The sequence below is a fragment of the Protopterus annectens genome, chromosome 17.part0, assembly GCF_019279795.1.
Source record: "Protopterus annectens isolate FY-2018-M chromosome 17.part0, PAN1.0, whole genome shotgun sequence".
In the NCBI taxonomy this organism is placed as follows: Eukaryota; Metazoa; Chordata; order Ceratodontiformes; family Protopteridae; genus Protopterus; species Protopterus annectens.
This window is the reverse complement of record NC_056751.1, coordinates 701,884,907-701,909,172: the sequence shown is the minus strand read 5'-3', so window position 1 is coordinate 701,909,172 and position 24,266 is coordinate 701,884,907. Positions and strand designations below refer to the sequence as shown.

At 46.6% G+C, this 24,266-nt stretch overlaps 1 protein-coding gene across 1 annotated transcript in view; it reads right to left on the bottom strand.

Annotated features, from left to right (window-relative positions):
- Positions 1-24,056, bottom strand: part of LOC122791502 (nucleolin-like) — a 666,377-nt gene extending 642,321 nt beyond the window's left edge. Inside the window, exon 1 of the mRNA XM_044059243.1 lies at positions 23,981-24,056. Within this exon, the coding sequence (XP_043915178.1) occupies positions 23,981-24,056 (76 nt within the window). The remainder of the gene's footprint in view (positions 1-23,980) is intronic.
- Between the last annotated feature and the right edge of the window lie 210 nt (positions 24,057-24,266).

The window sequence follows — 24,266 nt, the reverse complement described above, 5'->3', positions numbered from 1 at the left end:
CTCGGTCAGGAGGATGAACCGTAATGCTCTCCTGAGCGAGCTCTTCCCTAGTGGCAGCTGCCACCACCATAGCATCAATCGAGGACTCCTTGTTCCGTGGGCTACGAACTTTATCCAGATGCTTTGGGATGGGCTCCACCATGTCCAGATCCTTCCACGCCCAGGATGTTATCAGGTCCACAAATGGATGCAAGAGAGGGGATACCCAGGAAGTAGAGGGGCCTGCTCCAAATGCCTCGAGGAACACCGATTCGTCCAAGGTAGGCTTCTGGACAGAGCACCCCCCTCCACCTCTGGTGGAGGAGTTCCATGATGTCTCCAAAGGAGACATCTTTGGGAGGTGATCTAGGGGAACCTTCCCCTTCCTCCAAATCGGTGTCTTCGGTGAGTGACTCCAGAGGGGAGTCCAAGTGCCTCCTTTTGCACGTATGTTTGCAAGGAACTTCCTCACTGGGAATCTCTGGGGAGGACTCGCCGATGCCTGCTGCTCCAAAACGGTAGCTTCCTACGGCAAAACGGCAGCAGGCTGTCCCTGAGATGGCAGGATGGTTGGAACCATACACAAAATAGAGGAAGTCGTGGCAGAGTCAGAGGACGAGATGGTCTAGGGTCTCGACAAAATCGAGAGAACCCTCTCCACCACATCAAAAGCCGAAGGAGAATGGACATCATGAGAAAGGCCAGTAGGAGCCATCCCCCCTCTGCCCTGACAGTGGAGCCAATGCTGAGCCTCCAAGCGGCGAGATACTGAGAGGAAGACTGTGTTCTGACGCACTCTAAGCCAACAACATCCCCTCGGATCTGGCACAGAGGCTACAGCTCTGACAATCTGTTGGATCCGACATGCTCAAGGCTGTAGCTGGTGCCGAGGTACAAGGTACTGTCAGCACTGACCCCTCGACCCCAAGGGTTCTCGGATCCAAGAGATCCAAAACCGAAGGTCAGATCGGAGAAGGAGTAATCAAGGTAAAGAAAGACTGAGTGCTCCCCACTCCACAGGGAGAGGGGGAAAGTAAGAATCCCATCCGAATTTGGGTGTGGATGAACTTCGACATCATCCTGTCCATCTCCGCTTCACTACGGCTCAGGGTGAAGCAGGAGGAGGAGGCGACCAACTCCAGCCTGAAGGACGGTGAGGGGAAGCCTGCACTGGAGACTGGATCTGGGGCTCCTCCAGCTCAGGGGAAAACTGAGGAGAGCGGAGCTGGGGAGTCTGGTTTGGTAACTGGTCTAGTCTTAGGTGGAAGGCCGGCCAGAGCCAAACGGTCAGGTTACCGCTTTCTTGGCATTTCGTTTTTAGATTTCACCCTTCCCCGGACCTCTTAGTAGGAGTTTGAGTCCCAGAGGCCGGGGAGGTGGAAGCAGGTGAAAATTAAGCTGGGGGTGCCGGGACTATAGTCCCTGAATGAAGAAGGAGGCCCTTTAGAATTAGTTTATTCCTCCTGTCCTTCAGTGCCCCGGGATTGAACCCAGCACAGATGGAGCAGGAGGTTTGAAGGTGGGCCGTCCCCAGACACACCACGCACAGAGTGTGGCCATCGGCTGGGGAGAGTTTATGGCCACACACTGTGCACTTTCTGACACCTAGCTATGGAGTTTTGGACATAATCCCAGGTCACACTATGGAAAGGAAAGGTAGAGAAAGCTTTTTTTTTTTTTTTTTTTTTTTTAAAAATCGATGACCACACAGAGGGGAGGATAGAAAGTAGGGAGAGAAATTACAGAAGAGAGAGAGATTTGTTTGTGTCTTTCGGCTTTTCCCGGTTAGGGGTCACCACAGTGGAACTCTGGTCCGCTAATGATTGGTAGTTGATTTTTACGTGCCGAGTTACCAGCCCTGACGCACAACCTTCAACGAAGGTACGCCCATTTACGCATGTCTCTACGCAGAAGATGCTCTAGCTGAGAATCGAACCGGACAGCATCTTACTGTAAAACCCCAAAAAACACTCATTTATCAAAAACAGAGCAGAGAGCTCAGACCACGATGCGGGCTTTGCAGGCAGCAAACAAGATCGGGGGGGTATTATGGGTAAGGGAAGGAGCTTTGAGCTCGGATCAGATGCTGGATATGCGGCTGCGTTGGATCTGATATGGATCCGATATGGATCCGTAACTCACATGTTGAAGATCAAATGAAGACAACTACTTCAGATCACTCACTCCCATAATAAGTGTCTAGGCTGTTCTTAAAAATATCCAAACCAGTGCTTGCTTTAATGTAATTTGGTAGTGTGTTCCATGCATCAGCTGCTCTCTCAAGAGTACCAATTAGTACACTTCTCACTCTTACAGAATCTTCTACATAGGCTGTTTGATGATTCTCTACTACTTCTTGCTAACACCAAAAAGTTGTCTCTATATGCCCTACATACCTGAATAAGATCTCCTCTTAGATATCTATGAGACACTCTACAAGTGCAGATATTCCAGTCTTTCACAACAACTTAAATTTTCACATCTATGGATGCCCTTGGTATACCATCCGCTGTATTCTTTCCAGTTTACTCATGCTTGTTTTCATATAAGGTTTCCATATTGTTATTCCATACTCAAGTCTGGGTCTAATGTAACAAATATTTCCTAGACTTTATAAATCTTTTTATACAACCTACAGTTCTGTAACTATCATTAACCACCAAATGGTTAATATGATTAGAAAAATTGAAATATGGATCTAGCCATATATCCAGGTCCTTAAATGACTCTACAGTTTCAATCACTGTGTGCTGTATTAAATATTCACCTTTCAGTTTATGTCTCCCAAATCTAATATGCTTAGTTTTTATCATATTATTATTCTCTGTCCAAATGGTCAATTTACTCAAGCTATTCTACAGACATGCCCTATCTGTAACACATGTAATCAGTTTACCCAATTTCAGATCGTCTGCATACAGACTGTAGAACACTACAGATGAAAAAGATAGGTCTGAAAGATACAATATAAACAAGTAAGGGCCTAGGACAGAGCCTTGCTGGACACCCTGACTGCATACCTCTCAATTGTCCAGATTTCGGCAGGATGCCCAGATTTTTGCCTCATATTTTTGGTCTGTTCCTCATAAATAAGAAGTTATGTACCTACCATAACGTTCCATGTTAGTTGTCTTCTCTCGCCTTCTTTCTTGCTTGATGGGTTCGGAGCCGATCCCTCGGCTCCGACTCGGCACTTGCTAAGCTCGAGAGTCACTTTTACCAGCTCGAGGCAGCCCCATATCCCATGATGCAAGGCGGTAAGTACCCAGATCTCGTTTGATGACAAAGGGCAATAGCACCAAGCATAAAATACTTCCCAAAGGAAGAAAGAAAAACTTACAGATGGAAGAAGGACCAGGTCTGAATGGTCTTCAGCATAACAGTTTCTTATAACAAGGTCTGTCCAGGCCAGGGGAAGGAAGGAGGGTCGAAGAAAGAAGGCGAGAAGACAACTAACATGGAGCGTTATGGTAGGTACATAACTTCTTAATGTTAAGTTGTCAATCTCGCCTTCATTCTTGCATGATGGGACCGCCCTAGCACCTCTATCCTGGGTGGCTCAATGGAACAAACTCTTGAGGACTGTAGAGCCAAAACTGGCTCTGTCCCTGGAGGCCAAGTCCAATTTGTAATGGGAAACAAAAGTGTGAGGAGTGGCCCAAGTGCTGCACAAATAGTGTCTAAAGGAAGTCTAGCTTGAAAAGCTGTAGAAGTAGCTAAGCTCCTAGTTGAATGTGCTTTAGGTTTTGAGCACAGCTGTTCTCCCCTGAGCAGATAAATTTCAGAGATGACCGAAGAAAGCCATCTAGACAAAGTCACTTTAGAAACAGGAAGGCCTTTTTTATTATCCGCATAGGAAACAAAAAGTTGATCAGATTTTCTAAATTTTTTTGTTCTGTCCAAATAATATCTAAGTTGACGGTGGACATCAAGATAATGTAGCTTTTGTTCAGCTCTATCTGAATAGTTAGGAAAAAACAGGAGATCAATGGATTGATTCAAATTGTTCTTTGAAGCGACCTTAGGCAAAAAGGTTGGGTTAGTTCTCAAAGATACTCTGTCTTTGTGAAAAACCAAATAGGGGGGTCGAACCGAAAGAGCATGAAGTTCAGACACCCTCCTGGCCGATGTAATAGCCACTAGGAATAAAGTTTTCCAAGAAAGATATTTCAGGGAACAAGAAGCAGCTGGCTCAAAGGGGGGAAGAATCAAGGATGTCAGCACTAAATTTAGATCCCACTGAGGAGGAGGATTCCTGATTGGAGGTTTTAGTAGGAAAATTCCTTTCAAGAAGGCCCTGCAGAGCCTATGGGACATAATATTATGATCTGCTATCCCGACATGAAAATTGGAAATAGCAGCCAATTGAACTCTGACTGTGGAAGAAGAGGAGCCTGCATGAAAAATCTCTGCTAAGAAGTCCAGGACTGCCTGAACAGGGGCAGTAAAAGGATCGATATTCTTGGCCTTAGCCCAATAAGAGAAACGTTTCCATTTGCTTGTATAAATCCTCCTGGTAGAGGATTTTAGCGAAGCTACTATGATGTCTCTAACTGGGTTAGAGATCAAAGGAAGCCTGGCTAAGGAAGGAAGTGGAGCAACCATGCTGTGAGGTTGAGAGAAGGGATTGACCGGTGCAGCTGACCGGATTGGTGAATCAGAAGATCTGGCACTGGGTCCAGATGCCACGGCTGCACCAAAAGGTGATGATGGAGGAACGGAAACCAAACTTGTCGAGGCCAGTAAGGGGCAATGAGAAGCGATTTGGCTCTCAAAGCGGTAGCTTTCTGGATAACCTGAGGGATCAGAGGAAATGGAGGGAAGGCATAAAGAAGTCCCTGGGGCCAATCCTGGGTCAGAGCGTCTCTGGGGGGATGGCCTGATAGAGGGAAGAGGCTGAAGAAGTCTGGACATTTGCTGTTTTGGGGAGTAGCAAAAGATCGCAACATGGACGACCCCATTCCAGAAAAATCTCTTCCGCTATAGATTGCTTGAGAGACCACTCGTGAGGCATGAGAATAGCTCTGCTCAATCTGTCCGCTACAATGTTGGTTTTCCCAGGGATATGCGTTGCTACCAGAAACCGATGAGAGGAGATCGCCGATTGCCATAGTCTGAGCGCTTCTCGACACAAGGGGTAGGACTTGGTTCCGCCCTGTTTGTTGATATACCAAACTACAGACATGTTGTCTGTGTGGACTGCAATTGTCCCTACGGGAAGAAAGTCGTTGAGGGCTTGCAACGTTAAAAGCACTGCTCTCATCTCCAGGACATTTATGTGCAGATGGTACTCGAACGGCTGCCACGTCCCATGAACCATCCTGCCCTGATAATGACCCCCCCACCCGATCAGGGAGGCATCCGTGGTGACAGTGGCTATCGGGGATGAGGGTACAAAGTACCTGCCTTGGTGAACCTGAGGAGATGTGATCCACCAAGCAAGATGCTCTTTGCATGTCTGTGTCACCAGAATCTGGTGACGCATTGAAGTTGCTGGTATGACCATTGTGTGAACAGCATCCACTGAAGAAGGCGCATGTAGAATCGAGCCAGGGAAGAAGAGTAATGGCCGCAGCCATGAGACCTAATACCTTTAGAACCATTCTGGCCTGTACTTTCTTGTTGGCCAGAATGATCCTGACATGACTCTGAATGTCTGAAACTCTTTGATCTGTAAGGGTAGCTGACATCCGAATAGTGTTTAAGTTTGCCTATGAAGGTAATAGACTGGCAGGGCGATAAGGATGACTTTTGAAGTTGATTGAGATGCCCAAATGAGAACAAAGGTTTATTGTGTAATCCCTGGCTTGTATAAGCTGATGCCTGGTGGTGGCTGACAGGAGCCAGTCGTCGAGATACGGAAACACCTGGAATCCTTGACGTCTCAGGTGAGCCGTGACCACTGCCATGCATTTGGTGAACACTCTGGGGGCTGTAGTGAGACCAAAGGGCAGGGCTCTGAACTGGAAATGACTGGACCCCAGCCGAAAGCGGAGAAATCTCCTGGAGCGTCTGTGAATTTTGATGTGATAGTACGCATCCTGAAGATCTATTGAGCACATCCAGTTGTCCTTCTGTAAGAAGGGCAGAATTGACTGAAGAGTGACCATTCGGAATCTTGTCTTCCTGACATACTTGTTGAGTCTGCTGAGATCCAATATTGGTCTCCAGTCTCCCGTCTTTTTGGGGACCAAAAAGAATCTTGAGTAGATTCCGGGCTCTGAATGGTCTATTGTAACTGGCTGAATGGCTCTTTTTTGCAGTAGTTTTGAGACTTCTAACTCTGCAATTTCCCTTAGACCGGGTGGTACATCTGGAAGGGAATTTGAAGGGAAGGGACTTTCCTCGAAAGGAATTATGTAACCCTTGGATATGATCGACTGTACCCATCTGTCGAGTGAGGGAATGCCAGGCTTCTGGGTACAGTGATAATCTTCCCCCGACTGCCTCCAAGGAGGGACAGCCGGGCAACATCTCAGGCCTGCTGAAAGGGCTTGTCAGAGAGAGGCTCTCTGTTTCCCTGGTTTTTCGGACCCCCTCTGCCTCTAGAGCGTCTGTTGTTGTTACCCCTCTGCCTCTAGGGGTAAACTGACCACGTGAATCCGGCGTGACTCCTTGGGATTTACGGAACCACATTTTCCCACCTTTCTGTCCTTTGGGATAAGCTCTAGAAGGGGTGGAAAAACGGACTCCAACAGCAGAAAGAGTCTTGCCGTCCTGTTCGCACCTGGTCAAGGTTTCCTTCACCTGAGGGCCAAACAAACCTGACCCATCAAAGGGAGAATTTGTGAAGGACGCCTTAAAGGGATCCGCAAAATCACATAGCCGCATCCAGGCTTGGCGTCTAAGAGCCACACCTGTACCTGCGGCTCTACTCGCTCCATCCGCAGCATAAGATATTAGCCGCATGGAGTAGTTTGCAATGGAATTGAGGGTTCCTAGCTGCGAAGCAATTTTTTCTTGAGCCCCTGCAGCTGTAGGATCCTGAACTACTTCACCCAGCTCCTTAAGGATATCCCTCTGGAGTCTGGTGAAGTGACATAGGTAATTCAGCGAATGCATAGCAAAGGTCGCTGAGGAAAACATCCGCTTACCGTACCTATCCATGGTCCTAGAGTCCTTATTAGGAGGATGGACGGGCACGGAAGGATCTGCAAGTTCCTTTTTGGTGGCCACAGCCACCACCATGGCATCAGCGGGGACACCCTTGGTGAGGAATTGCTTGTCACACGGGGCAGTGATAAATTTTGAAGGCCTCCTAGGGACTGGCTCTACAGAGTCAGGAGCTGCCCACGCCTTCGTGCAATAACCTGCATAAGGGGGTCGAAAGGCGGAGACACCCAGGAGGTGGAGGGCCGAGATCCAAACGCCTCTAGGTATACTGACTCATCCTCAGAGGGATTGTTGGTGGGCCAGTTTCCCCTCTGTTTAAGGAGTTCTAGGATGTCTGAGAAGGAGACATCCTCAGAGGGGCATCTAGGGGATCCCTCTGACTCATCAAAGTCAGTATCCGAAGTGACAGACTCGCCGCAGTCTACATGTTTCCTCTTACAAGTCCTCTTCCTAGCACGATCTCCCGAAACATCAGGAGAATCCTCGGAAGAGGGGGAAATTCCCAATGGGGAAACCTGAGGCGGAGGATCTCTGGGTCCTGTAGCAAGAGAAGTGGCAGAGATGTCAACAGGTACTATAGAGGGAGGAGCTACGGGAACAGACTGCTGACTGATACCAGTGGCCAGCACACTCTTCATCACCTCGAATGCTCCCCTCCCAGGCAAGTCCGAGAGAACCCGTTCCGAAGAGCTAGGAACTCCAGGGACCACCGAAGGGAAGCCTCCGAGGCGGATGTCGGAGCCGACCCGACCAAGGCCGAGGCTCCAAGGGGAAGAGCGGGTTCGGAGAAGGGCCCGATGCCACTCACCCCTCGGAGGAGACCATGGAAGCCCGACCACGAATCCCTCTAAGGAAGGTCTCAAGAGGAGATAAGAGTAGAGGCTGAAGGAACAGAAGGGGTATCCGTCCTCCAGCCGTAGCAGTAACCATTCCGAAGACTCCAACTCCAAGCTCTGGGGTAGAGTTGAAGGAGGAACTGTAACGGGTGTGGACCAACAGTCGTCTGTTGAGACGGACTATGTAACATTTGGGCCAGTACCTGTGACTTAAGTAATCTACTGACCACTCTCTAGGTCATGATCTGACAGTCTGGATGACCTTGAAGATCGGCTCCGATGGCTCCGTTCGAAAGAAGAGGTGAAGCCGGGCGAAAGTATCGGCTCCAAGGAAGGAGACCTCGACCTCTTCCTGGAATGAGCCATCGGAACCGATACTATAGATCCTGTCGGAGCCGACTTCGGAGCCGACAGGAAGCCTCGATGTATCGGCTCCAGCCGGAGCCGATACAGCCACAAAGTAACGGTGTCGGAGCCGATCGGGCCGACACCGATGCATGTGCCACATGGGGGTCGGAACCGATCGGAGCAGACACCGAAGTGGTCGATGCAGATTCAGCACCGAGAGGCATCGGTGCCGAAGGCTGTTAAGCCAGAATCGGCTCCAGCCGAGCCGATCTCGACTGAACGAGTCGGAGCCGAGGCCGCAGGCTTAGACACAGAAGCCTGGGCCTTGGAAGATTTAGCTGTTTTTGATGGAGCCGACTTGGCGGAGAGCCCTCCGGCTTAAGAAGGCCCCTAAGTATCAGCTTGTTGCGTCTTTCCTGCAGGACTCTCTGGCTGAAGGAATGACAAATAGCACAGGGGTCCTGCAGGTGAAGAGGCCCCAGGCAATACAGGCAAGAAGTGTGACCGTCTGTCAGAGACATCTTCTGACAGCACGAGTCACACTTCTTAAAACCTGAGACCCTCTCCTTTGACATGGTGCTTCACAAAAAACACACACACACACCAGTCAAAAATTTAAATTAAAGAAAATACCAAAAAGGTATTCCTAAAAACAAACACACCCTAACAGGGAGGGGATGGGATGGGTAAAGTTTGACTAAAAAAATTTAAAAGAGACAGGGATTTTCTGTCAGGAAATCTAAATAATTAACTTATAACTAACAATAAAAGGTTTTTTTAACAAAAAGGGGCTTTAATATCAATAAAGAGAATCATTTACCAGGAGCTGGTAAAAGGAGGACCTCATAAGCGAAGCGGCAAACGAGATCTGGGTACTTACCGCCTTGCATCATGGGATATGGGGCTGCCTCGAGCTGGTAAAAGTGACTCTCGAGCTTAGCAAGTGCCGAGTCGGAGCCGAGGGATCGGCTCCGAACCCATCAAGCAAGAATGAAGGCGAGATTGACAACTTAACATAGTTGTGGTTTTCTATAAAATCAGTGAGGATTGAAATCACTAAATGACAGAATCTGTCTTTGTCCCCCCTGTTATTTTTGCCTTTATTCAGATTTCTTGTGCTAAAAGGTTGAGAGGTATGATTGACTGTAACCAAGTATTTCACATGTCCAATTGCTGTATACTTGCCATGTCCTATTTGTAAGCCATGCAGCTGTCCATCTTATCAAGAGTACATCAATACCTATTTGTTCTAATTTATTGATCAGTGTTTTGTGTATAACCCTGTTAAATGGTGAAGTTAAATCTATATAAATTACATCACAGTGCAATTTTTCATTCATAGTTATTACATTATAGAACATCATGTTACAGGTAGTAATAGAGCTATTTTCAACATAGCATATTGACATATGGTTTCAAGTCCCAACCTATCCGATTCTGAAAATAACTTATGCTTATTATTTTTCCACAACATGAAGTAGACTTAAGGCTTTATATGACTCGAGTTTGCCCTACTCCCCTTTCTCTTAAAGACAGGTTTAATAAGCATGTCTCCAGTCTTGTGGAATCTCCCCATATTTATATGACCTAGTAAGTAATAGATATAATGGTACTGTAATTTCTTGCTGAAGCACTCGGGTCATTATTACTAATTATACCATGATCCCCCCAAAACGTGCACGCTGATTGGCCAGCGTGCCCGTTGTAAATCGAGTTATACTAATGGAAAAAGGTCCGGTCGCCCGGACTTTTTTCCATTAGTATAACTGATTTTAAACACTGTCTCGCTATGTTAAATGGGTTTAACATAGCGAGACAGCTTTAAAATAAGCAACGGAGATCTCAGTTGCTTATTTTAAAGCTGTCTCATGTTAAACCCATTTAACATAGCGCAGACAATGTTTAAAAACAACGGAGAAAGCAAGATCTTCGTTGCTTTTTTGAGTCTCGCTATGTTAAATGAGTTTAACATAGCGAGACAGTTTTAAAATAAGCAATGGAGATGTCCGTTGCTTATTTTAAACTGTCTCGCTATGTTAAACTCATTTAACATAGCGAGATTAAAGCAACGGAGATCTTGCTTTCTCCGTTGCTTACAACTCTGATGTACTGCGCAGGCGCAGTACATCAGAACTGCCGGATGCCAGACATCTGCGGAAGGGCAGTAAACAGGCATTATACTATGCCATTATTTAAGAAAAGTAACAGTTTCTTTTCTTAAATAATGTCATGGTATAATAGCAATAACCCACTTCTGGGTGTGGGTAATGGTAAATTTACCCACGGTTGGCTTTGTTTGGTCCCTCGACCAAACCACGCCAACCGTGGGTAAATTTAGCATTACCCACACCCAGGCGTGGGTTATTGCTATATTCATTCTCCTCCCTGTGCTTTATTGGGTCCAGTCTGCACAGTTCTGTTTCAATATAATCTAAACTTGATTCTAGTATCTCAGGTTACTTGGATGTCACTAGGGCAACTTGCCACCCCCCTTTGTGGAGCCAAATTGTTTTGCATAAGATTTTGTAAATATATCTGTAATCTGTTGAGCCTGAGAAAAAAAAGTTATGTACTCACCATAACATTCCACGTGAGTTGTTTATCTCTCCTTTATTCTCACTGACGGGTTCGGAGCCGATTCTCAGCTCCGACACGGCCGATAGCAAAGCTCAAGGTTTGCCAGTAGCTCGAGACCAAGCCCCTTATCCCATGATGCACTGCTGGAATCACCTCAGATCTTGTTTGCTGCGTGTATATAAACCCCTGTAAAGGGTGCACTCCCCAAGAAGGAGGAAGTAGTATTGAACAACCAGGATGATACTACCTTCTAGGTCAACTGTCAGCCAGGAGGGGGATGAAGGGAGGGACGTGACAAAGGCAAGATAAACAACTCACATGGAACGTTATGGTGAGTACATAACTTCTTTATGTGAAGTTGTTAAATCTCGTCATTTATTCTCACTGATGGGTAGCGTCCCTAGCACCTGCAATCCTGGGTGGCTCACGGGAATACATTTTTCAGGACCATAGAACCAAAAGAAGACCTGTCCCTGGAAGCCTTATCTACTTTGTAATGAGTGATAAAGGTATGAGGCTTAGACCAAGTGGCTGCAGCACAAATGTTATCAAGGGGCAATTTAGCTTGAAAAGCAGAAGACATAGAAACGGCTCTGGTTGAATGAGCCTTTGCTTTGTCTGGTAAAGGTATTTTATCATTTGCATGAACAAATGAGATAAAATCCAATAACCATTTTGAAAGGGTTGTTTTAGCCACTAGTCTACCTTTTCTGGCCTCCGAAAAGGATACAAAGAGTTGATCTGATTTTCTAATATCCTTAGTTCTATCGAGATAATATCTGAGCTGGCTGTGTACATCAAGTTTGTGCAGCATGTTTTCCAATTTGTTGGAATGTTTGGGAAAAAAAGACTGGCAACTCAATGACCTGATTGATATTAGACACAGAACAGACTTTAGGCAAAAAGGAGGGGTTTGTTCTGAGAGATACTCTATCAGCATGGAAAATCATATTAGGAGGTCTGATAGATAATGCTTGAAGTTCTGACACTCTGCGGGCAGAAGTAATGGCCACTAGAAAAATTGTTTTCTAGGACAAAAATTTGAGATCACAAAATGATGCTGGTTCGAAGGGGAGAAGAATTATTTGAGATAGTACAATATTCAAATTCCAAGGAGAATAAGGGATTTTGACAGGAGGTCTCATGTGAAAAAACACCTTTGAGAAAAACCTTAGATAACTTATGGGCCATAACATTTAACCCATCCAATCCAAGGTGGAAATCAGATATGGCGGCTAACTGAACCCGAACTGTGGCAGCTGCTGCTCCTTCCTTAAAAATCATTGCAAAAACTCTAAAATGGACGACAAAGGAGCTCGGAAAAAGTCATTTTTTTGTATACTGGCCCAAATGGAGGACCTTTTCCACTTACTGAGATATAGTTTCCTGGTGGATGGCTTATGAGAAGACAATAGAATTTGTCTTGTGTCATCTGAGAGTGAATGAAGCCTGGCTATTTGGGGAAGTGGATCAGCAAAGCAATCAGCTTTAGAGACTGCAATGAAGGATGGAGGTCCCCTGACGGGTGTGTCAGGTCATCTGGAACTGGGTCCAGGATCCATGGATCCTCCAGCAGATGATGGTGAAAAGGGAACCAAATCTGTCGAGGCCAATAGGGGACTATAAGGATAAAAGTCCTTCCCAGCAATTTTGCTTTCTGTAAAAACCTGGGTATCAATGGAATTGGTGGGAATGCATATAGGAGACCCGGAGGCCAATTGTGTACGAGTGCATCTCTTGGGGGATGCCCTGGAGGTGGTATTAGGGCAAAGTAGCTTCTGCATTTGGTACTGATGTGACTGGCAAAGAGGTCGCAGCAAGGCTGGCCCCATTTGCGGAAAATCATATTCGTAACGTGTTGGTTGAGAGACCACTCGTGAGGCAACAGGTTTGCCCTGCTCAGCTTGTCCGCTATCATGTTGGATTGTCCCGGGATGTGCATTGCTACCAGAAATTGCTGGGATGACACAGCCCATTGCCATACCCTGAGGGCTTCTCGACAAAGGGGATAAGACTTGGTTCTGCCCTGTTTGTTCAAGTACCAGACCACTGACATGTTGTCTGTCTGAATTGCAACTGTCCCTAGAGGAAGAGAGTCCTGGAAGTACTGCAACACCAGAAGTACTGCTCTCAACTCCAGAACATTGATATGCAGATGTGACTCTTGATCCGTCCACGTGCCTTGGCAGTCTTTCCCTGAAAATGCCCCCTCCACCCTATCAGGGAAGCATCCGTGGTCACAGTGGCTACTGGGGGGGAAGCACAAAGGGCCTTCCTATTGTGACATGAAGAGACGTCAAACACCACCGAAGGTCTCTCTTGCAAAAGTTTGTGATGAGAATCATATGGTTCATTGGCAATTTCTGGTAAGACCACTGAGCGAACAGGAGCCATTGAAGAATTTGCATATGCATCCTTGCGAGTGGAATGGCTAGAATTGCTGCCACCATCAAACCTAGTGCCTTCAAGACCTCTGCAGCTGTAGCTCTGTTCCTTGACACCAATGAGTTGACGAAGAAGTGACACTCTTTCGACTGGAAGACGTAGAGTGGTGGTTGAGGTATCTAACTCTGCTCCTATCAAGACGGTATGCTGCGATGGCGACAAGGCAGACTTTTCGAAGTTGACTGTAATGCCTAAGTGGTGGCAGAGTGTCAGAGTAGATTGTGTTGCCTGAATCAATTGATGCCTGGTGGTAGCGGTGAGAAGCCAATCGTCTAGATATGGAAACAACTGGAATCCTAGATGCCTCTGGTGAACACTCTGGGGGCTTTAGTGAGACCAAAGGGCAGGGCTCAAAATTAGAAGTTATGTCCTTACCATAACATTCCATGTGGAGTGTTCATCTCGCCTTTGTTCTTACACATGAGTTCGGAGCCGATCCTCGGCTCCGTGTCGGCCGCTTGCAAGCTCTGCATCGAGAAGAAGCTCGAGACCAACCTAACTCCCACAATCCCCCTCTGCCTTTACCTCAGATCTAGTTTGCAAGCAAACCAGCAGTCAGAGAGAGAACACACTCATGCAAAAACTACATAACTGCAAGAACACTTATAGCTATATATACATATGTACATACATATATATACACAACAACTGCGAATGCCGAAGCAGAATAACCCAGACCAGGCACCAAACTGTACGTTCTTCCTGAGGGTGGGAGGGTGGGAATGTAAGAACAAAGGTGAGATGAACACTCCACATGGAACGTTATGGTAAGGACATAACTTCTAAATGTGAGAGTGTTCGATCTCGCCGTTTGTTCTTACACATGGGTAGCGTCCCTAGCTCCATGTTCCTGAGGAACTCATGGGAGAACGTTCTTGAGCACAGTGGAACCAAAGGATGCTCTGTCCCTAGAAACCCTGTCCACCTTGTAATGAGAAATGAATATATGTGGTTTAGACCAAGTGGCAGCTGCACAAATAGTGTCTAATGGTAAGCGAGCTGCATGAGCCAGGGATGTAGATACTGATCTTGTAGAGTGCCCCTTGGGTTTGGCAGGTAAAGTTTGTTCTGAAGTAGCATAAACAAACATAATGCAATCAGTTAGCCATTTGGAAAGGGTTCGTTTAGTAACTGCTACACCTTTCCTGCTGTCCGCAAAGGCTATAAAAAGTTGATCTGATTTCCTGTGATCCTTTGTTCTATCCAAGTAAAATCTAAGTTGTCTATGAACATCTAACTTGTGTAACATATACTCCAACTTATTGGAGTGATTTTTGAAAAAGGTAGGGAGTTCAATGGATTGATTAATGTTATTAATAGAGCAGACTTTGGGGAGGAAGGATGGATTAGTGCGAAGAGATACTCTGTCAGAGTGAAAGATCAGATAAGGGTGTTTAACAGATGTAATGGCCACCAAAAAGAGGGTCTTCCACGACAAATACTTCAATGGACAAGAGGAAGCCGGTTCAAACGGAGGCAACATCAATTTAGACAACAAAAGGTTCAGATTCCACGGAGATGTAGGAGTTCTAACTGGTGGTCTAATATGGAAAGATCCTTTTAAAAAGGCCTTACAAAGTCTGTGAGCCATAATAGGTGCCCCACATTCTTCCACATGAAAGTTGGAAATGGCAGCCAATTGTACTCTTAAAGTGGCAGGAGAAGCTCCTTGGTGGAACAACTCTGTTAAAAACTCCAAAATCTTGTTTAAAGGAGCTATAACAGGATCCAAATGCTGTGTATGTGCCCAGAAAACAAAGCGCTTCCATTTACTAGTGTAGGTCTTTGTAGTGGAAGCTTTATGAGAAGCCACTAGTATATTCTGAACTGCAGGTGAAAGAAGATCAGACCTGGCTAAGTAGGGAAGCGGAGCAACCAAGCTGCTAGATGGAGTGACAAGAGCGAGGGGTGGGGAGCCCCTGACGAGTGGGTCAGTAGATTTGGCTCTGGGTCCAGGATCCAGGGTCCCCGAATACGGTGTGCCAGAAGAAAGGGAAACCAAATTTGACGAGGCCAGAATGGGGCAATGAGGATAATCGTCCTTTGCAGGTTGTTGGCTTTCTGCAGAAACTTTGCAATCAGGGGAAAGGGAGGAAAAGCGTACAGGAGACCCGGGGGCCAATCGTGAACCAGCGCGTCCCTGGGGACTTCCCCTGGAGGGGGTAATAGGGCAAAGTAGCTCCTGCATTTGGCGTTCATTGGAGACGCAAAAAGATCGCAGGAAGGCTGGCCCCACTTGCGAAAAATCTTCTTCGCAACTGACTGTTTTAGGGACCACTCGTGAGGCAACAGGATTGCTCTGCTCAGCCTGTCGGCTATGACGTTGGATGACCCCGGGATGTGCGTTGCTGTCAGAAAGCGACCCGTGGACTCCGCCCATTGCCAGATTCTCATGGCCTCTCTGCATAGCTGATAGGACTTGGTTCCTGGTTCCCCCTTGTTTGTTTATGTACCAGACTACGGACATGTTGTCCGTCTGAACTGCAATAGTCCCTAGAGGAAGAAGGGGAGCAAAGTGTTGCAACGTTAGAAACACTGCCCTCAACTCTAGAACATTGATGTGCAGATTGTACTCTAAATTGGTCCATTCGCCTTGGACTGTCTGTCCCTGAAAGATGCCCCCCCCACCCTATCAGGGAAGCGTCCGTGGTCACCGTAGCTGTCGGCGTGGGTAGCACAAATGGTCTTCCGCTGGAAAAGTTGCAAGTCCGAAGCCACCAGGCTAGGTGAGATTTGCATGTGTTTGTGATCAGAATTTCGTGTGTCAGAGGTAGCTGTTGGAACGACCATTGTGCAAACAGTAGCCATTGTAGAACTCTCATGTGCAGTCTTCCCAATGGTATCGCAATGAGAAAAGTTGCCATGAGACCCAAAACCTTCAGAACCAGTTTTGCTGGGGACTTTCTGGATGACAGAAGGAGAGAAATGTGGCTTTGTAATGAGGCTATCCCTTCTGGAGGAAGTCTTAGAATTAAATGATACGTATCCAATTCTGCTCCAATGAATGAGATATGCTGTGATGGCTGTAGTGAAGATTTTTCGAAATTTACGGAAATTCCGAGATGAACACAAAGCTGTAGTGTGTAATCCCTGGCCTGAATGAGTTGACGCTGGGTGGTGGCAGAAAGGGAGCCAGTCGTCCAGATACGGAAACACCTGGAATCCCAGGCGTCTCAGGTGAGACGCCACCACTGCCATGCATTTGGTGAAGACCCTGGGGGCTGAGGTCAGACCAAAGGGCAGGGCTCGAAACTGAAAGTGGCTGGCTCCCAGCCAGAAGCGCAAGTGATCCCTGGACGCCCTGGCCATTTTGATGTGGTAGTATGCGTCCTTCAGATCTATTGAGCACATCCAGTCATCCTTCTGTAAAAATGGAAGGATCGATTGAAGCCTGACCATTCGGAACTTTTCTTTCTTGATGAAGGTATTGAGGTTGCTTAGGTCCAGAATCGGCCTCCAGTCCCCTGTCTTCTTTGGAACTAAAAAGAACCTTGAGTAAGTTCCGAATCCTATTTGGTCCGCTGGGACTGGTTGGATGACTCTTTTTTCTAGCAGCTTTGAAATTTCTATAGCTGCAGGGTCTCGCAGATGGGGCGGCACATCTGGGAGTCTTCTCTTTGGAATTGGGGGCAATAGGAAGGGTATTCTGTAGCCTCTGGTAACAACGCTTTTTACCCAGTTGTCTGATGTAAGATTTTGCCAGGCCTGAGGGTATAAAGCTAGCGACCCGACTGCCTCCAGAGCAGGACAGTCGGGCCTCCTCTCAGGAGTGCTGGAAAGGTTTCCCAGGGGGTGTATCCCTGTCACCTTGGTTTTGCGGACCCCCTCTGCCGCCAGGGCGGCATCTTCCACCTCTGCCCCCTCCTCTGCCTCTAGAGGGGGCATCACCCTGTGTGCATGGGAAAGATCCTTGGGGTTTTCGAAACCACATTTTTCCACCACGTTGCCCTTTGGGGTACGGTCTGGATGGGGTGGAAAAACGGACTCCGACAGCAGACAGAGTCTTTCCCTCCTGCTCACACCGGGTAAGGGTCTCCTTTACTTTGGGGCCAAAGAGAGTGGCACCATCTAATGGGGCGATAGTAAAGGAAGACTTGAAGGCTTCATAAGCGAACATAAGCGCATCCAGGATTGTCTACGAAGAGCAATCGCTGAAGCTGCTGCCCTACTCGATCCTTCGGCTGCGTATGAGATCAGCCTCATGGACGAGTTTACAATGGATGTAAGGGTATTGAGATGTGCTGTAACTTTCTCTGAAACAGCAGCATCTGTAGTACCCTGGAGGGTACCTCCCAACTCTTTGATTAGATCCCTCTGTAGCCGTGTGAAGTGGGTCAAATAGTTCAGTGATCGCATAGAAAAAGCCGCTGAACTAAAAATGCGCTTCCCGTACCTGTCCATAGTCCTAGAATCTTTGTTAGGCGGATGGACAGATGAGGAAGATTCCGACATCTCCTTTTTCGTGGCCGCTGCCACCACCATAGCGTCCACTGGTACTCCCTTTGTTAGATAAGCCTTATCCTGAGGGGCAGTAATATACTTGTTAGGCTTTCTAGGGACCGACTCCACCGTGTCAGGCGTCTCCCACGCCCTTCGAGCAATCAGCTCCATCAACTCATCGAAGGGCGGAGTGACCCAGGAGGAGGAAGGGCGAGCACCGAATGCCTTCAGCAAGACTGACTCATCCTCAGAAGGGGGAAGGGATTGCCAATCACCTCTCTGCTTTAGGATCTCCAGGATGTCAGAAAAAGAGACATCCTCTGAGGGTGACTTTGGGGACCCTTCTGAGTCATCCAAGTCAGTGTCCGATGTCAATGATTCTTGTGGAGAATCTAAGTGTCTCCTCTTACACAATCTTTTCCTAGGGACTTCTTCGGGGGGAGCATCCGAAGAAGCCTCCGAGGAAGAGGGGCACCCTCAGGGTGGCTGAGACACAGGTGCTCGACGCTTAGATGTAGCCGTGGGTGCAGAGGAGGATAACGGTCCTTTATGGGGAGGAGAAGCTGTTTCTGCTGATGTGGTTGTCTGGGTAGACAACACATTCCTCATGAGGTCGAAGGCCCCCGGGTCCCGAGTCGAGGTATCTCCGGTTCGAAGAAATGGGAAGAATCCCGAGACAGGCACGAAGGCATCGATCCGAGGCCGGCGCCGAGTCGATCCCAGCCGAGGCCCGAGAGGGAGCGTCGGAACCGAAACATCGGTCCGACTCTCGGTCCCGGAACCAAGGATGGATCTTCGGCTCCGAGACTCCAGTACCGGATCCGACGGAGTCAAGGTGAACGGAGCCGACCGAGAGAAGGACGGTTCTGGCACCGAGGGCTCCACAATCAGCAGGTCAGCCTCTTCCGGCTCCGAAGACTGGACAGGTCTCGGAGGAGGAACAGATGGAGATAAGGGAAGGCCTTCGAGTCTTGACACCAACTGAGAGGAGACCGAGATGAGTTTGGATAAGGCCGTATTCTCCATTAACTTCTGCACCACGCGGTCTACATCGGTGTCGGAGAGGGGTCTGGAAGAGCGCGTCGAAGGAATCGAAGACGGAGCCAACCTCAACAGTGTCGGGGGAGGGAGCTCCGTCACCGGTTCCAAGACTCGAGGCTCGGAAACTGACAACAGTTGAACACTCGGTCCCGAAGTCTGTGGAACCGGTGATCGAACCTTAACTGAAGAGCTCGGAGCCGATGACCTGGGCTCCGACGTCTTCGATTCCTTCGAGGATTTGGATGCCTGGTCTGAAGCATCCAGAGCCTCCTGAAAAGTAGGTTTTAAAAGACCCCTATCCATAAGTTTCCTGCGCCTATCTGTCATGACCCTTCCACTGAAAGAATGACAAATTGAACAGTCTTCTTGCAGATGGAGAGGGCCAAGACAGTAGAAGCAGGAACTATGATTGTCAGTCACTGACATCTTTTGCCCACATTGGCAACGTTTAAACCCAGATTTAGCTTTCTCAGACATTTTAAGTTAGAAACAAGTCAAGTCCAGTAAGAAATGTCAATTCCGGTAAATTAGTCAAATCCAATAAAAGGGTCAATCCGGTAGTCAATCCAGTAAAGGGTGGAGTTAGGCCCCGAGGGAAAACTCTAACAAAGTTTAAATAACTTTATGGAACCGAGGATTCCTCGAAACTATAACACACACACACACAGTCTCTCAAATAACTTTTTAGCAAAAAGAAATTCTTAGAAATACAAGAAAAAAATATATAAATCTTAGCTTAAGGTTGCTCGAGCTCATCAAAGTGATGCGAACGCTGCAGCGGCAAACTAGATCTGAGGTAAAGGCAGAGGGGGATTGTGGGAGTTAGGTTGGTCTCGAGCTTCTTCTCGATGCAGAGCTTGCAAGCGGCCGACACGGAGCCGAGGATCGGCTCCGAACCCATGTGTAAGAACAAACGGCGAGATCGAACACTCTCACATCTGGTAGTGATTGGCTCCCAGCCAGAAGCGCAGGTGATCTTTGGAGTGTCCGTCCATCTTTATGTGGTAATACGCGTCCTTGAGATTGATGGAGCACATCCAATCACCTTTCCCTAGAAAGAAAAGAATGGCCTGAAGCGTGACCATTCAGAATTTCTCTTTTTTACAAATTGGTTGAGTCTGCTGAGGTCCAAGATAGGTCTCCAGTCCCCTGTTTTCTTTGGAACCAAAAATAATCTTGAGTAAGTTCTGAATCCAATTTGGTCTGCTGGGACTGGCTGGATGACTCTTTTTCTAGCAACTTGCGGACCTCTATAGTTGCTTGTTCCCTGAGACTGGGTGGAACATCCAGGATTCTGTTTGTAGGAGTGGGAGGGGAGGAGAACGGTATGAAGTACCCTTTGGAAATGATGCTTTGTACCCAGGTATCGGATGTTATGCTTAGCCAGGCTTCTGGGTACAAAGATAAGCGACCCCCGACTGCCTCGTCTCCTTTCAGGAGCGCTGGTAGGGCTGACCAGAGAACTGGCCTCTGTCACCCTGCTGTTGCGGACCCCCCCCCGACACGTGGGCGGCATCTTCCATTATAACCCAATCCTCTGCCTCTAGAGGGGGTTTCTTCACGCGTGTCCTGAAAGGCTCCCTGTGCTTTTTGGAACCACATCTTTCCGCCCTTAGGGCCCTTGGGATAGGGCCGAGTAGGGATAGAAAAACGGACTTCAACGGCAGATAGAGTCTTGCCTTCCTGCTCACACCTGGTTAAAGTTTCCTTTATCGTGGGCTCAAACCGGGATATGCCATCAAATGGGGTGTTGATAAAGGAAGACTTGAAAGGCTCCGCAAAGGAACAGAGGCGCATCCAGGCTTGTCTATACAGGGCAATGCCTGAACTAGCGGCTCTACTCGAACCATCAGCTGCGTAAGATACGGGACTCATGGACGAGTAGTTCACAATAGAGTTTAAGGTAGCGAGCTGTGTGTTAACTTTGTCGGCAACCAATGCAGCTACCGTACCCTGGAGAGTATCTCCTAGCTCGTTCAGATCATCTGTTTGTAGTCTTGTTAAATAGTTCAGTGATCGAAGGGAAAAGGTCGCTGAACTAAACATGTGTTTCCCATATCTATGCATGATCCTAGAATCTCTGTTAGGAGGATGGATAGATGAGGATGTCTCAGACGTTTCCTTTTTGGTGGCTGCCACCACCACCACCATGGCATCAACAGGCACTCCCTTAGTCAAAAAGGCTTTGTACACTGGGGCAGAGATCAACTTATTTGGCTTCCAAGGGACAGGTTCCATGGCCTCCGGAGACTCCCACGCCTTAAGAGAGATCAGCTCCATGAGCTCATTGTAAGACAGAGACACCCAAGAAGTGGAAGGTTGAGACCCAAAATCCTTCAAGAGCACTGACTCGTCTTCAGTAGGGCTTTTGTACTGCCAACCGCCCCTCTGATTAAGCATCTCTAATATCTCCGCAAAGGAGATATCCTCAGAGGGGGATCGAGGGGACCCTTCTGACTCATCCAAGTCAGTGACATATCAAAGACTCCTGTGGGGAGTCCAAGTGCCTCTTCTTGCACAGTCTCTTCCTGGATACCTCCTTAGTGGGGGGATTTGCGAAGGTCTCAGAAGAGCAGGGGGTGACCTGTGGGGCTACTTGAGGCTCAGGGTCTCTACGCTTGGGTGGACCGGTAGAAGCAGGACTGGACACAGGCGCTTGATGGGAGGAGGAAGCCAGACCTGATGCTGATGATGTCTTTGGAGACCGGACTCTCCTCATGGCATCGAACGCACCATGGCTCCGAGAAGGGGTAGACTGATCCGAAGGGACCTCCTGCACAGAGACCATATGCTCCGAGCCCGAAGTAGGAGCCGAGCTCATCCGAGCCGAAGCCACGAGAGGAAGAGTCGGCACCGACAAATCGGTACGACTATCCTCTCCGGACCCGACAGGAGAATGTCGGCTCCTAGAGTCCCCCGGTCGGTGCCAAGCACGTCCGAGTAGATGGAACCGATAACACTGGAGCAGGTCTCGGCTCCACAGGCTCAACAACCATCAGGTTGGGCTCTTTCGGCTCCAAAAGTCCAGTATGGCTCGGAGGAGGAATTTTCAAGTCTGGGTTAATGGTCTTCGGCTCTGAAAGGCAAGGCCTGGTGCCCGTAAAAGCTTCTGCACCAACCGGTCGATATCCAGATCTGAGAGGCTGACAGAAGACTTCGAGGAGTGCACAGATGGTGCTGATTGGAGCAGAGGAGATGAGGGAATCTCAGAAACCGTCTCCAAAGCTGTGAGCTGGCTCCGAACAGAAGGGACACTCTGTTCCAAGGACAGTGGAACCGATGACCCTACATCCTCTATTTGTTTTAGCCTTTTTCGATGCTTTCGAGTCACCTGAAGACTTGGATGACTTTAAGGATCTACTAGCACCATCCTGGTCACCCAGTGCTTCCGAGAAAGGATACTGAAGTAAACCCCTATCCACTAATTTCCTCCTTCTCTCAAAGTATCCTGGAAAAGAAGGAGTGACAGATGCTACAAGAGTCTTGAAGGTGTAATGCCCCCAGACAAACACACTTAACATGCCCATCAGTGAATGACATTTGTTATCCACAATCCAGACATTTTGTGAAGCCAGATTTAGGATGTGGTTTCTCTTTCTCATCAGACATCTCTATTATAAATTTAGACAAATTTAAACACTTGAAACAACACACTCGAGAAATTATCTAGCAAACTACTCCTAAGAATGTGGTTAAATACAAGGCCAACTACTTGGCCAACTCTATAGAAAAAAACAAGCCAACACAGGGCACTTATCTAAAACTAAATCTAAGTCTAAAACTAAATAGATTTTATTATATATATATATATATATATATATATATATATATATATATATAGATAGACATATGTGTGTATCTATATATATATATATATATATATATATATATATATATATATATATATAAACTATCCTAACAAGAAAGTCAAGAAAAAAGTTTTTCTTGCAAATAGATGAATCTATTGAAAAATACTGGTCCGAGCTATCTGGAGCACCGAGATCTGTACCGCGGCAAACTAGATCTGAGGTAATTCCAGCAGTGCATCATGGGATAAAGGGCTTGGTCTCGAACTACTGGCAAACCTTGAGCTTTGCTATCTCCGAACCCATCAGTGAGAATAAACGGTGACATTTAACAACTTCACATTAAATTTTAGAATCTGCAAATTAGTATGTCTTTACTCCTTTCACATCTTATGTATCTATAGAAAGGTTGCCTATTATGTCTTCAGATTTTTCTTGAGCTTGCCTCACACTATGCTTAATTTGCCTGTTCAGCTTGTTTATTTCAGTTTTCAAAGTTGTAGTTCAACCTCTCTTCCATTTCTTATATTTTTTGTCTTTCAGCTTAATCAGGTGTCTTGTTCTTCCCCTGCCGTTGCATGCCTAGATACCGATGTTAAATATTTTTTGATTTTTTTTTTTTTTTTTGCACTCAAATGATTTTTCTTTCAAAACTTTCCACATTCCATCTGCAGTTTTTACAGTGAACATGTCACTCCAGTTGGTTTTACAGTGACTGTTTTGCTTCAATATAATATGTAGTTAATCTTCTGTGCATTAGTTTACATTTCAGTTTGTCAGAATTATCTAGCAACAAATTAACCTTTATAACCCCATGATCACTGCAATCAACATTGGGAAAACTTGACTTGAACTAACAGTAATTTCTTTAGGAACAAAAACAATGTGTAGTATGTTCCCTGGTAGTTTGTTTTTTTTTTTTTTTTTTTTTTTACAAACTGAAGCAATTATGTTACAAATAATTTCCTTACTAATGTTGTTTAATCAACATTATTCCAGTCTGTCTCTGGTAAATTTAACTCCCCAGCTAATACAGTAGAGAGTTGATTATTCAAACTAATTGGGACATAGGGTAGTTCAGATAATCAGATTGTTCAGATAATCAAACATATAACTGAACCAGATAAAAAAAAAACTTCTGTTTCTGAATTTCATAAACAAGAACAATAAAACAAATAAGTACAAAACTGTACCATATATTGTGGTAAAATATTTATTTGCCAAATTACAGCACAATTGATACCAAACAGGACACAATCACATATAATCCACTATAAAAAAATAATCATGAATTATTTTCTGAACCAAATTCGATAGTCTTTCTTGGCAGCTAAATCACACATTCTTTTCAACAGCAGAAGTTGAGTAGGACAGATTTCTTCTTCTTGCTCATACCAGGACAATGCTGTAAAAGCCTCTTTACAACTTGGTCCACTTTTTCTGTTTTCTTCACCATCCTCATCTCCAACATCTTCATTGATCACTGCCTTTTCTTCTTCTTGCACAAATGACAAAATGTCATTATTCAAAATTTGAAAACTAGGATCACTGTTCTTTCTAACATCATTTGTACACCATCTATGTCACACTCGGAAAATCCTGGGATTGCCTGGAACATGTTCACAAATTCGTTTAGGTCCTCACTGGCATCCACATCAATTGTCTCATTTTCTCCTGTTTA